The 12,437-nt window shown below is 39.7% G+C and overlaps 1 protein-coding gene across 3 annotated transcripts in view; it reads left to right on the top strand.

Moving 5' to 3' along the window:
- PIP5K1B (phosphatidylinositol-4-phosphate 5-kinase type 1 beta) overlaps window positions 1-12,191 on the top strand; it is a 115,217-nt gene extending 103,026 nt beyond the window's left edge. For 2 of the 3 annotated variants that reach the window (XM_082336579.1, XM_082336580.1), the window contains exon 15: window positions 99-383. In XM_082336579.1, coding sequence (XP_082192705.1) covers window positions 99-258 — 160 coding nt within the window. In that variant the 3' untranslated portion in view covers window positions 259-383. Of the gene's footprint in view, window positions 1-98; window positions 384-11,686 lie in introns of those variants that run through there. The other variant, XM_082336581.1, reaches the window with a different exon arrangement.
- Window positions 12,192-12,437: the final 246 nt, after the last annotated feature.

The raw sequence follows: 12,437 nt of genomic DNA, 5'->3' as shown, positions 1-12,437 counted from the left end.
TTATGCTTAAGAGAGAAACATATTTAAAAGTTTCAGCTATGACTGAGCTCTCTGTAACTTGTATTTTTGATTAACTGTAGTCTCCCTTCTCTTTGCAGTAAAGGGTTGCCTTCAAGTTCAACATTCACTTTAGAAGACAGTGCCATCTATTTGACTTCAGAACAGAGCACACTGGAAATGGAAAATGATAATGCTTCAGTTTTGGATGTCTACTTAGTAAGTTGTCAAACTGTGTCTGATGGGCTTTTTCCCCTGTAATTCCTTTGACTCAGGATCAATAAGTGACTAAAATACATGCTTAACTTCAAGATCCAGAGGTTCATTGAGGTATTTCTTATATGAGACATATGCTTAAGTACCTTGCCAAAGCAAGTCATTCAAGAATCTATGTGCCTATTAACTATTGTGCTAATAATGAAGTATGCCAAAATGGCCTTCAATTTTTTTCTAATGGTAGGAGTGTTTTTCCTATTATTTGTTTTCCGGGGGGGGGGGGGGGAGAAAAAAAAAGAAAAGAAAAGAAAAATGTTTACTCTTCATGTTGAATATTCCACAATGTAGAAACTAAATTTTCTCAGAGAGGAAAGTTTTGTGTTTACATCAGTGATTTTGAAGCCAGTGAAGTAGAGCTCAGTATGAAGCCCGTTAACGGCTCCCCTTGCTGTTCTAAAGGTTTTTCCAGTTGTCGTAGCTAGAATATGATGAAAAAGGTATCTTTTCTTCGCTGTTTTGGTTCCTAGTGAGCAGTTTATCTGACTGCTGAAAGATAAGCTCAAGTCTACATCTTTGGTTGTCTTCATATCACCTGTGTTTTAAAAATTCTTCTGGTATCTACAGCTCACATTCCACAGACATAAAGGCAGCAGGCACCCAACTCCAGTTCCAGTTGAGTGAAGTTTTATGCATCTAACCCATTTAGGCTGTTTTGAAAATTTCAATACAAATATAGCAGGGAGGTATGTTAAGCTTGGCTTTTTTCCCAAAGATTTGTTTTCCCAAAGCACAAATTAAACAATTCTGATATTATCCTAGTAATGTTTTCCCTCTATTTTCATAAATAAATGTCTGTGACTTTTGTGGCAAGAATTGTACTAGGGAAGAAGGGTCAAAAAGGGAAGTCTGTTCATTAGGTTTCTAACAAACGTTTCACACAGGCATTGTTGTTTCCCTTTTAGATAAAGTTCACTGTATTCTTTATTTTTCTTATCTCTAGAGTTTCCTGATTTTTGTCTTAAAAGATTCAGAATATCATAGAATCATAGAACAGCCCAGGTTGGAAGGGACCTCAAGACATCATCTGGTCCAACCTTTCATGGGAAAGGAAGCCTAGATGAGATTATCTAGCACCCTGTCCCACTGCATCTTGAAAACCTCCAGCGATGGGTACTCTACAACATCCGTGCAGAGGTTGTTCCAGTGATTGATTGTTCATCCCGAAAAAAATTTTCTTGTGTTGAGATGAAACATTTGCCACATGTTTGTGTCTGATCCCCACGCTGTTTCTCTGTAGGCTGCAGCACTGATGTTTTTTTCTTCTTTTTAGCCAGCAACGCTTGAATATATACAGTACCCACCTAATAGCTACTAATTTAATAGTCCAGCACTTAGGGGAGTTCTTGTCTATCATGCCTCCACTGAAACAAGACAGCAGCAAGTACCAGTGACCAATTAGATGCAGAATTGACTTAGTTAACTGTGACCTCAAGTAGCCCATTAAATCAGCCTATTCCTGTAGGACTTGTGTTAATTGGGCTTGTTGCTGATACAATGTTGACATGAATTGTCTGTTAAGAGGGACTCACAAATCCTGAAATGTTATGGGAAATGGACAAGTGAGTAATCATGTGCAGCGTAACCTTGCTAGCAGATTGTCTTAGTGAATTGTGCTTTAAACTAATGAACTTGGCAGGTAGGATCCAGAGCTGTGACACCTACATGTTCATAAGCAGCAGGGTGGATGAACACACCTACTAGAATAGTGGGGAATGCTCCCCAGCCCTTTACAAAGGCAAGAACCCTAAGTCCAACCACCTCAAGTGCATGTATACCAATGCAGGTAGTCTGGGCAGCAGAGAGGAGGAACTGGAGCTCCTTTCCCAGTCTAGGAGTTATGATGTGATAGGAATCACAGGAACTTGGTGGGAAGACTCACATGACTGGAAGACCACAATGGATGGCTAGAAATTCTTTTGGACAGATAGGAGGGGAGGAAGAGGAGGTAGAGTTGCACTTCATTAAAAAAGAGAAATTTGAGTGTATGGAGGTAAGCTGTGGAGACCACAAAAGTTCTATCAAATACCTTTGGATCAAGATTAAATGGTTCATCACCAAGGAGGATCTTATGTTAGGTATCTGTTATTGACCTTCCAACCGGGATGATGAGGCTGATGAAACCTTACTTTGGCTGCTCAGGGAAGTCTTGGGCCAACAGAACCTGGTCCTCATGGATGACTTTGATTACCCAGACATTTGTTGGGAGAACAAGACAGCAGTGCACAAGTTGTCCATGAGAATCCTGGAATGCATTAGGACTGCTTCCTGCTACAGGTGCTGGACGTGCCAACTAGGAACAGCGCATTGCTAGATTTACTGCTCACAAACCAAAAAGATGTACTTGACAACATAACTACCAATGATAGCCTTGGATACAGCGATCACAATATTGTGGAGTTTAAGATCCTGCTGAGCACGCTGAAGACCAGCAGTAGAACAAAGGCCCTGGATTTTAGAAGAGCCAGCTTCAATGTGCTCAGAGCCTAGATGCGAGGGATTCCGTGGGAAGCATGCATGAAGGGCAAAGCAGCTTGTGGGTGCTGGGAGTTTTTAAAGAACAGCCTCCTGGAAGCACAAGAACAGTCCATTGCCTACAAAAGCAAAGGAAGAATGCAGAACAAGAGACTACCCAGGCTTAACAATGAGCTTTTGGATGTGCTTAAAAGCAAAAAAGCAGCGTACGAGCTCTATGGACAGACAGCCACATACCCTTTGAGGACTACAAGAACCTTGCTAGGGCATGCAGAGATGCAGACAGGAAGGTTAAGGCTCTGCTAGAACTGAAACTGGCCGGAGACATCAAGAAGAAGAAAGGGTTCTTCAGATATGTGAGCACTAAGCAGGAGCACAGGGAAGACACAGCCCCATTACTAAACAGGGCAGGCAAACAAGTTACTAATAATGCTGACAAGGCAGAGGTTCTCACTACCTCCTTTCCTCCGTCTTTACCAGCGTAGCTGGACCCCAGCTCACAGGATCAAGCAGCTACAACAACGCACGTGTCGACCCACCGGTAGTGGCCCTCTGCAAGGGCTCAACCCACATAAATCCATGGGCCCAGAGAGAATCCATCCCAAGGTGTTAACAGAAGTGGCTGACATTGTTGCAAGGCCACTGTTTATTATCTTTAAAAGTCACGGAGATCGGGGGCATCCTGATGACTGGAAGTGGGTAAACGTCACACCCATCTACAAGCATGGCCCAAAAGAGGACCCAAGAAACTACAGGCCCATTAGCTTTACTTCAGTCCCTGGGAAAGTGGTGGAATGAGTCCTCCTAGAAACGATTACAAACCAAATGAAGCAGGTGATTGGGAAAATCCAGCACAGATTTACCAAAGGCAAATCATGCCAGGCTAACCTGATCATCTTCTACAACAAAGTAGCACCTTCTGTTGACATGGAGAGAGCAGTGGATGTTGCTTACCTGGACTTCAGCAAAGCATTTGACACTGTTTCCCACAGCCTCCTCCTGGACAAACTGTCAAGATACAGACTGGATGGGTGGTCTGTGAGGTGGGTAGGAAATTGTCTCACAGGCCACACACAGAGGGTGGTGATCAATGGTTTCTCCTCAGGCTGGCAGCCTGCCACAAGCAGGGTCCCCCACAGATCAATACTGGGACCCTCGCTGTTCAGCATCTTCATAAGTGATCTGGATGATAGGACTGAAAGCACCCTCACCAAGTTTGCTGATGACATGAAATTGGGTGGTGAGGTGGATGCGTCAGAAGGGAGAGTCATCTTTCAGAGAGACCTGGACAAGCTGGGAGAGTGGGCTAGCAAGAACTGCATGAAGGTCAACAAAGACAAGTGCAAAGTCCTGCATCTGGGAGGCATAACCAAAGAGCCCAGCACAGGCTCAGATCAGTGTGGCTGGGGAGCAGCCTTGCTGAGAGGGACCTGGGGGTTGCAGTGGACACCAAGCTGAACACAGTCAGTGGTGTGCTGCTGCAGCAGCCAAGGAAAATTGGATACTGAGCTGCATCCTCAGGGACATTACTAGCAGAGATAGAGATGTGATTATTCTACTCTACTTAGTGCTTGTCAAGCTGCACGCAGGGTAGTTCTGGTCCCCACAATTCAAAAAAAGACGTGGACGGACTGGATGGGGTCCAAAGGAGGGCCACAAAGATGATCAAACAGCTGGAGAACCTGCTGTATGAGGAAAGACTGAAGGAGTTAGGTCTTTTCAGCCTGTAGAAGAGAAGTTTCAGGAGGGACCTCATCACAGTTTTCCAGTACTTAAAGGGTGACTACAAAGAGGATGGAGGCTCTCTCTTCACAAGGGGCAGTGGGTACAAGTTGCATTGGGAGAGGTTTCATCTTTATATAAGAAAGAACTATTTTTACAGTGAGAACAATCAATCACTGGAACAACCTCCCCAGGGAGGTGGTAGAGTCCCTATCGCTGGAGGCTTTCAAGATGCAATGGGACAGGGTGCTAGATAATCTCATCTAGCCTCCCTTTCCCATGAAAGGTTGGACCAGATAATCTCTCGACATCCCTTCCAGCCTGGGCTGTTCTGTGGTTCTCTTCGCCCCACTTAACAAAGAAACAACTTCTTGTTGATAATTTTTTAATTTGGTTTATAATAGAACAATCTTGTTTATCACTAACGCTACTCAGCACTGTGAAATGCTTTTTTTAAAGCTTGAAGTCTATAGGGTGGATGGTGGAATGCTCTGAAAATCTAGTGACAGACATAGGTAATACCTTCTGCAAAGCTGTCCTTACGAGTTTCAGGTGTGATGATGATCGCTTTCGTTAGTTTTCGGCTTGTAAAACATTCATTACTATTGTGCCTGGGAGACTGCAGTAAGTATATGTGTATTCCACTGGTCAGTATCAACAGAAAAATAAATAAAACCCAACTCTGGACATTATACAAACACCCAGTGTTTATTCCCCTGAGCAAAGGTTTGGAAGTATAAATAGGTCTTAAGTGGAGAGAATCATATACGCTTTTTTTGTCCTAGCAGCACCCTTTCTCTGCACCGTGAAACATCTGAACTTGAAATTCAATAATTGAGACAAGGTAGTGGCACATACCTCAAGTGTCTAGGTATGCAACGGCTGACAAATTCAAGGAAATTGGATACTGTGGCTAAGCACATGTTACTTCTTAAGTGGCAAACTCATCTTGAGAAGTTACCCCTGCCTTCTTGGTCCTGTCCCACACACTGTATTGATGCCTCATTAGCTATTTTGAGATTGCTGTGGAGGTGAGCTGTAACTTAATCACATGTACCCCTGTATGTTTGTGAAAGAAAGAGGAATAAGATACTACTGTTTTGTGCACTAATCTTTTACTTCCTAATGCCCCCCGATATCCTTCTGCGGACCATGCAACAACAGTTAGCCTCTGGTTGGGAAAGTCTGATACTAAAGGATCAGAGCTGTACGTAATCAGTTTGACTCACTGCTGCTGAGGCAGAAGGCTGTTTTATTTTTATAGGAGGGTGATTAAATGCAGGCTAGAAGGGAAAGATGCATGTTTTCGAGAACAGTAGGAACAGGTCAGTCATTTCTAATGTATGTCTCAAAAATAAAGCAAATCAATGATGTTTCCATTAGCTGATTTAAGCCTCAATTGAACAGGTTACAAGATACATTTTGACCTTTTAAAAGCATGAGAAAATGTAGCTTTAAATGGCATTCACAGATTTTCCTTTAATCCTGTAGTTAATAATCCTTGTCTGTTTTTCTACTGCAAGGCAAGCTGCTGTAGTCTTACCCGCTAGATATTATAATCAAAAATATCTTAACTTGCTTAATTTCAGTCACGTCACTAATCCTTTGATGTCTTTGCCTCCTGCTTTGAAATGCTAAACTTCTTGGACAAATTTTAGTCCGCTAGTAAATTAAGAGCTATGAATTTTTGATCCCATGAATGAACAAAAAGACATTGTAGTAAAATGACATTGTGTTAACTTACTATAAAAAAAAACCAGCTTAAAAATGACATTGGGCTGAAAAGTGTTGTGTACAAAGTCAGACAGTCAAATAAGGTGCGGTGGAGCGGAGATTGTAAAAAAAAAAAAAAAAAAATTCCTCTTACAGGTAAGAGCATTGGGTTTGGGGTGTTACATTAAGGGAAGACCATGCAGACTCACACTGTGCAGCTGATGTCAAAATTGAGAATTTACCTGGTAACAGCAAGATTTTTTGTTCCAGGACACAGGTACAGAGACAGCTTGAGTTTGCAACTGAAGGGCTGGTCTGGACCCAGAGTCCCTCAGTTCTGAATAAAGACCAAGTTTAGCAAATGAGCATTTTGTGCACATGCCACTCTAAGTAGCACTGTTAGGAACATACTCAAATCCAAGTTTACTTTAAAATTCCATTGGTTTATTTTCTCTTAAATCTTTTAACCCAGATAATAACTTAAGAAATCTAGCTTTTATGAATAAAATATGACTAACCATGATCTGCATTGAGCAGTAAGTATAAGCCAATCTAAATTATTTCCAAATATTCTAGTACCATACAGTGGGAAACAAATACTGACTATTCTATAAAAATAATTTTAATTTTTAATTAAAGATTGCAGAAAGATAGAAGCAGATGTGTAAAATAGTTAGAAATTTGAAATGTTTCTCTGCAGAGAATTAAAACATTAAAGGGTTCTTGCTTTTATGAATATGTAATACAATGATAGATCAGATACTTAGAAGCAAAAGATCCCATCTGAGATAAACAGAACGTGTCCTGTATATAAGCCAGTAACAGAGAAAGTAACACTCTTCTATTTAGCACTTTGATGTAGAAATCCACAAAACAACAGAGTAAAACAGTGTTTCCTCCTTCTTCTGGAAATAAACTTAGTCTCTTTTTAAAATTACCCTGAAGTACTATTTTTTGGTGTCAGTTCAGGCACCATCAGCTGATATATAAGCAGAAAAGCATTAAATGTCAGCAAACATTGTTGAACACCAAAGTCTACTCTGTTCTATGGAATTTGATTAGTAGGAAATATAAGACCAATCCTGCAAAAGTTTCTTGAGAGAGATCAGCAAGTGCAGCCAATCCTGCAGACCTCAGTCCAGCATTACTAAGGACTGGTACCTAAAATGGAGGACCTCGAAAGTGATAATTTCACTTAGAAAGTCAGGAATAACTTAAAGTCACATTGGTCCTTCTGTTATCAGTGAAGTTCCAAATTCTTTGATTGAGCTTTCTGTCCATGAAAGAGCAACATGTGCAATTATGAACTACTCCACTCTGTTTTCTCAGCCTACCCCTGAAATGACTTACAAAGGTAGCTGACGTATTATTTCGACAAACTACAATATCAGTAAAATCAGAGTAGTAAGGCTTAAGAATTACTTTAATTGGTTCACTGCAAGTAGGCTTGATTTCCTTTACACTTCAATCAAAGAAGAACATGCATGTAAATAGCACAGCGACAAACTTTGACGTTTGCTCTGTTGTGATGCTATACATCTTAAGTCATCTGGTGGTAAATATACGATTTAAATAAATAAATACATGCCCTGCCTATAGGATTTCATTAATGAACTATTTTGCTTGAAGAATACTTCTGTGTATTTAACTATAACGGAAGATTCTTAGGTAGTACAGAAATTGTTACATGGAAATACAGCATTGCCTCCTATTGTTGAAGGAAGGGCTCACAAAATTTGTATATAATTTAGAAGTGACTACCACTGAACATATGGTTGCAAAGGATCGATAAGGGCTTCAGGAAAATAATGGAATAACTGTAGTGATGAGCAAGCCCAGCATATTTAGAGTCTGGTTGGCGTAGCTATGATTTGTGTCAGATGAATTGCGTAGATAATATCATTACATTTAGAATTACTTATGTTGTGGTTTATGTCCAAATGCCAATTTTATTATAGGATTTTGAAGTCTTAAAACATTGCTGGAGATTAATTTTGTATTTCAAAGCTGCTGTAGATGCATAGATAAGTAGATTTACAAATATTGGTCTATGCCTGTTTAGAAACTGTCAAAACTGTCTGCCTCTTCTTACTTTTCAGTGCTCTTCCGCTTCTGTTCTCCCTCCTATAGTTCTGTAGTAAAGCCTGTCTCTTTGAGCATTCCCTAGCTCATATTCAAACCTTTCCAACTGCCAGGTTACTATGTAACTCCTCATCATCGCAGTTACTTTCTCTTACAAATATTTTCATGCCTTCAGCTATTTTCAGTTTAGCACTCTAAGCTCTCTCTTCTTTCAGAGAAGAAAAATCCCACCTGGCTCTGATCGAATGAAGCATCCTAGTCAGAGACAGCTTTGGCTAGGGGATTGTACATAACTCCTTGATGAGGTCTTTTTTTTCATTCAGAAATATTTTGCTTCTTGGTCTTTCATAACATTTGATTCAATTCTAATCACATTGTAGTTTTCTTCAGGGTGCTGTTGTGGAGTAATAACAAATGCAGCAGAAATTAAAGCAGTTCCCAGGCAGGATACATGTGAAAATAAGCTGAAAAGTGTACAGTCACACTGTGCTGCATACCTCAAATTTTGACAAGTTGCTCTCTTTCTAGAGGCATCAGTTGCTCTGCCTCACCGTTGCCTCTGAAGATACTGATGGAAAAACATGGCAGATTGAACATTAATTCTGGGACTATGAGAAGGGAATTCAGGCCCCCTCGCTTAAAGACGTCCTTTCCCCTCCCCCCCCCGAGAGCAGAATAATCCTTAAAATGTTACGTGCGCATACTGGAACCCTTGAAGCACTCCCTCCTCAAAGTAGAATCCTGTTTAGTTAAGGCTGAAGGGGGCAAACCTATTTGTTTTATGCAGTGAGGTAGCTGCTTCATTCCTCTGTTCTCTCTCTTATCCTTGTATCCATCCATGCATGATCTTAAAAAGGAGAGGAAAAAGAGGCCTATGTCCCTCATAATACTGAAACTTGGTGTGAGGGGAAACACCAACCAAGCATTTGAATGTAGTTTGGCAGAGATGTTCTTACAGAAGCAACGTTATGTAGGAAGCAACATAACAGCAACATTTCAGTCACCCTTGCATGAAAATCAGAGACAGGCATTATGTGCTTGATTAGATTAAAAAGGTACCATTTCAGATTGCAAGTAGAACATTACCTTAGTAAGCCAGGTGCTAAAATGCCAGCACATATTGTCACTAAACTACGTGTTCTCGTGCCTGGGGCTTTTAATGCACCACATGAGGAAATCAATCAGCTCAAAAACAAATCCATGAAAAGAGAACGGGAGCACAAAAATGCTCCGATACAAAAAGCCTCAAGTAGGCTCAAACATTGTAAATCCATTATATACCCAGTGTGAGACATCTCAGACAGTGACTACAGGATTGCATCCTGTAGTGTCACTTGTCCATTATTTATCATTTCGAACCCAATTGCTATGGTCAAACTCAGTCTCTATCACAAAATAATGTTTCTTATATCTGCACTCAAAGTAACCCCAGAAGTTGTGCAGTGGTTACAGAGTTGCTTAGAGGATCATGTCCTGAGCCTTGAAATAAATGGAGGTTTTTCAAGAATAATACGCACAGAACTGGACTGTACCTGACACAGAGATGAACATCTGAAAATCTCACCTCCTTAAAATGGCATCAGTACCACGAACAGCATTTCTGAGACTCACTCACGCAGTTAACTGTTGCTATGGAGTTTCTGTCAGGTCTGTTTTCTCCAGCTCTGTTATGCAAATTTTGCTGATATTTTTTCCATCACTGATGCCTCTGAAATGCTTTGGAAGGATCAGAGGAAAGGGAACAAGAATAAGCTAGTTGTGATTGCATTATGTAATTAGTGGAATAGCATAAAGCTAACATCAGCCATACCGCTAGTCTCCTTAGAGAGTGAAAAGTAGCAATAAGGCTGAAGGGTCTGAAGTTGTGTTGAGTGACCATTGTATCTGTCAAAAATGGACCTGCAGTCATACAGAGCTGAGCTTTCAGCCAGAAACTAGATGGTGCTAGTGAAAATTTTGACTACTTTATCTTGGCTTCGTAAAACATTATGGTTTTGGTACTAGCATTTTTCAACTTTTTTTGCCAAACTGATTCTTAAAATTTAAAAAAAAAAAAAAATCCTTGTTAGCTTTATGTCATATTCTTTTTAAAATATCACTTTCTTTAGTTTTACTCACTTGTCCAACAATTTCACTTTGCATAGTAAATTGTTCTGCATCCTGTAAGTACATACTATTTTACTCCCTTTGCACATTCAGGTGCTTATACGTCAGTAGATAGACTTTCATCACCAGACCACAGCTACCTAGAGAGAGAGAGAACAGCCCTTGAGAAATTAGCACTGTGCTCACTAGCATCTGTGATTATGAACACCTTAACACTGGTGCACAATACAGTAACAGGTTTAAAGGTTGCCACAGAACAATACTGAAATATCATTCTTCAAGGTTCACGGTCTACTGCTAGAAGTCGTAACTAAAATATTGATTTAAATCTACTGGTTACCTTTTTCTAAGATAAGCTTTAAAAATGCCTTTGGAGATTTTTTTGTTGTTGTTCATAGTCGAGATTAGATTGTTGTTGAACTATTTAAAGGTTAGTTAAAGGCTTGTATTGAAAAGTACAATTTAAAGGTGACCTTAAAAATCTGTTTAATAAATGGGAACTTATGCTTTTGTTATATTTTTAATAAGGTTTTAGACTAAGGTCACTACAGATGTTTTGGTTTTGTGTCCTGCTCCATGTTGGATACATTAGCTGAGATGCACTCAATTTACTGAAATATTTTGTTCAGCTGTCAGGTTTGAGTCCCAGTAATAAGGTGTTCAGCAAAGAACAGTTCCTCTTTCATTACTCTCTGACTCTACAGACATGCTAAGAAGTGATCAACTATTTGTTATTACATAACCGCTTCTTCTGTAGAAGATACTGTAGAAAACTCTAATCATTAACATTATTAAGTAATTGTTTTTTGTGAAATAGAATGATTGCTATGACATTGACTAGAACGTTAGTTGTGCCTGAAAGTTTTTGGATAGGTGTCATTTTTCAACTGGGGAAGGGTATCATGCGGAAGCTAACAGGACTTTTTATATGTGATGTACGAGGACTGCAGTTTTTCACCTAACGCTTTTAAGTAACGAAGGCCCCAGTCAGCTCTGCAAGGTAATAAAAGCTGTTGCGAACTGCTGAGTGCTCTCAGTTTGGGCTGTCTTCTCTGATGTCCAGAGTGCTCAGCATTTTGCAGCAGCAAGTGGTTCTATTTCATGTAATGTAACTGTACTGCAGTGTCTGCAGAACCGTAGGGGTTAGCTGTCGTACCAGAAAAGAGACCCAATGCTTTTGACTGGGGACCAAGGTAAGAAAAGAATTGGTGCCAAACTGTGCTGCAGCCTGTTTAGGGGAAGAAAGATGTTACCTGTTTATAATTCTGTAAGAAAACAAATAAACACATGACTTTACTTGTCATTTCTGTATTTCCAGTAACAAAGAATACACGAAGAGTAAAACTAAGAGAAGTGACTGTGGTTAATGAAGAGCACTTTCTGCACTCCTGATTTAAGAAGGAGGAATTTGCTGAGCCTAATAGACAAAGAGTAATAATCAACTGAACTTATTCTAAGAAGTATCAGGATCTTTGAACCATAGAAAGGATTGATGGAGTTGGCAAAAATGACGTGAAACATTCCACACTGCTATCATCTGCTGTTGCTTGCTGAACTGTGAAGAACTGTGTATTCAGGCTGCTTTCTACTATATTGCCAATCACCTTTTTTGGACTTGAAAGTGATATTTTCTTATCAACTCTCTAGTGGTTTCATTTGCATGCGTTCTGTAACTATGCACAAAGCAAAATCTATTATCTGCTTTACCTGTTTAAAAATAAGCACAGTGGTGAATAAAATTAATTTAATTTGTTTTGACCCTTCCATTCTAATCACTTAGGTCCACGTCAGTGGAAATTAGAATTTGTCATACAAGGGTTAGGGTAAACCTCTGCACATACTATATGAAAATGAGCCTCTAAAGATATTTTCACTGTTAGTGAAAAGGAGAAAAAAAAAGCTATTTATAACAAGGCCTTATGTTGTGTACATATATTGCCTTTGAAATATTTTTGATTTTAGTTTATTTCTTGTAAAAGAGAAATTATATAATTTATTTAGTAAATACTACCGTAAACTATAGTTTTATTGATGAATAAAATATTTTGTTCTCAAGACTATCACAGCTG

The sequence above is a fragment of the Platalea leucorodia genome, assembly GCF_965183815.1.
Source record: "Platalea leucorodia genome assembly, chromosome: Z".
NCBI lineage: Eukaryota > Metazoa > Chordata > Aves > Pelecaniformes > Threskiornithidae > Platalea > Platalea leucorodia.
This window is presented reverse-complemented; position numbering and strand designations above follow the sequence as displayed.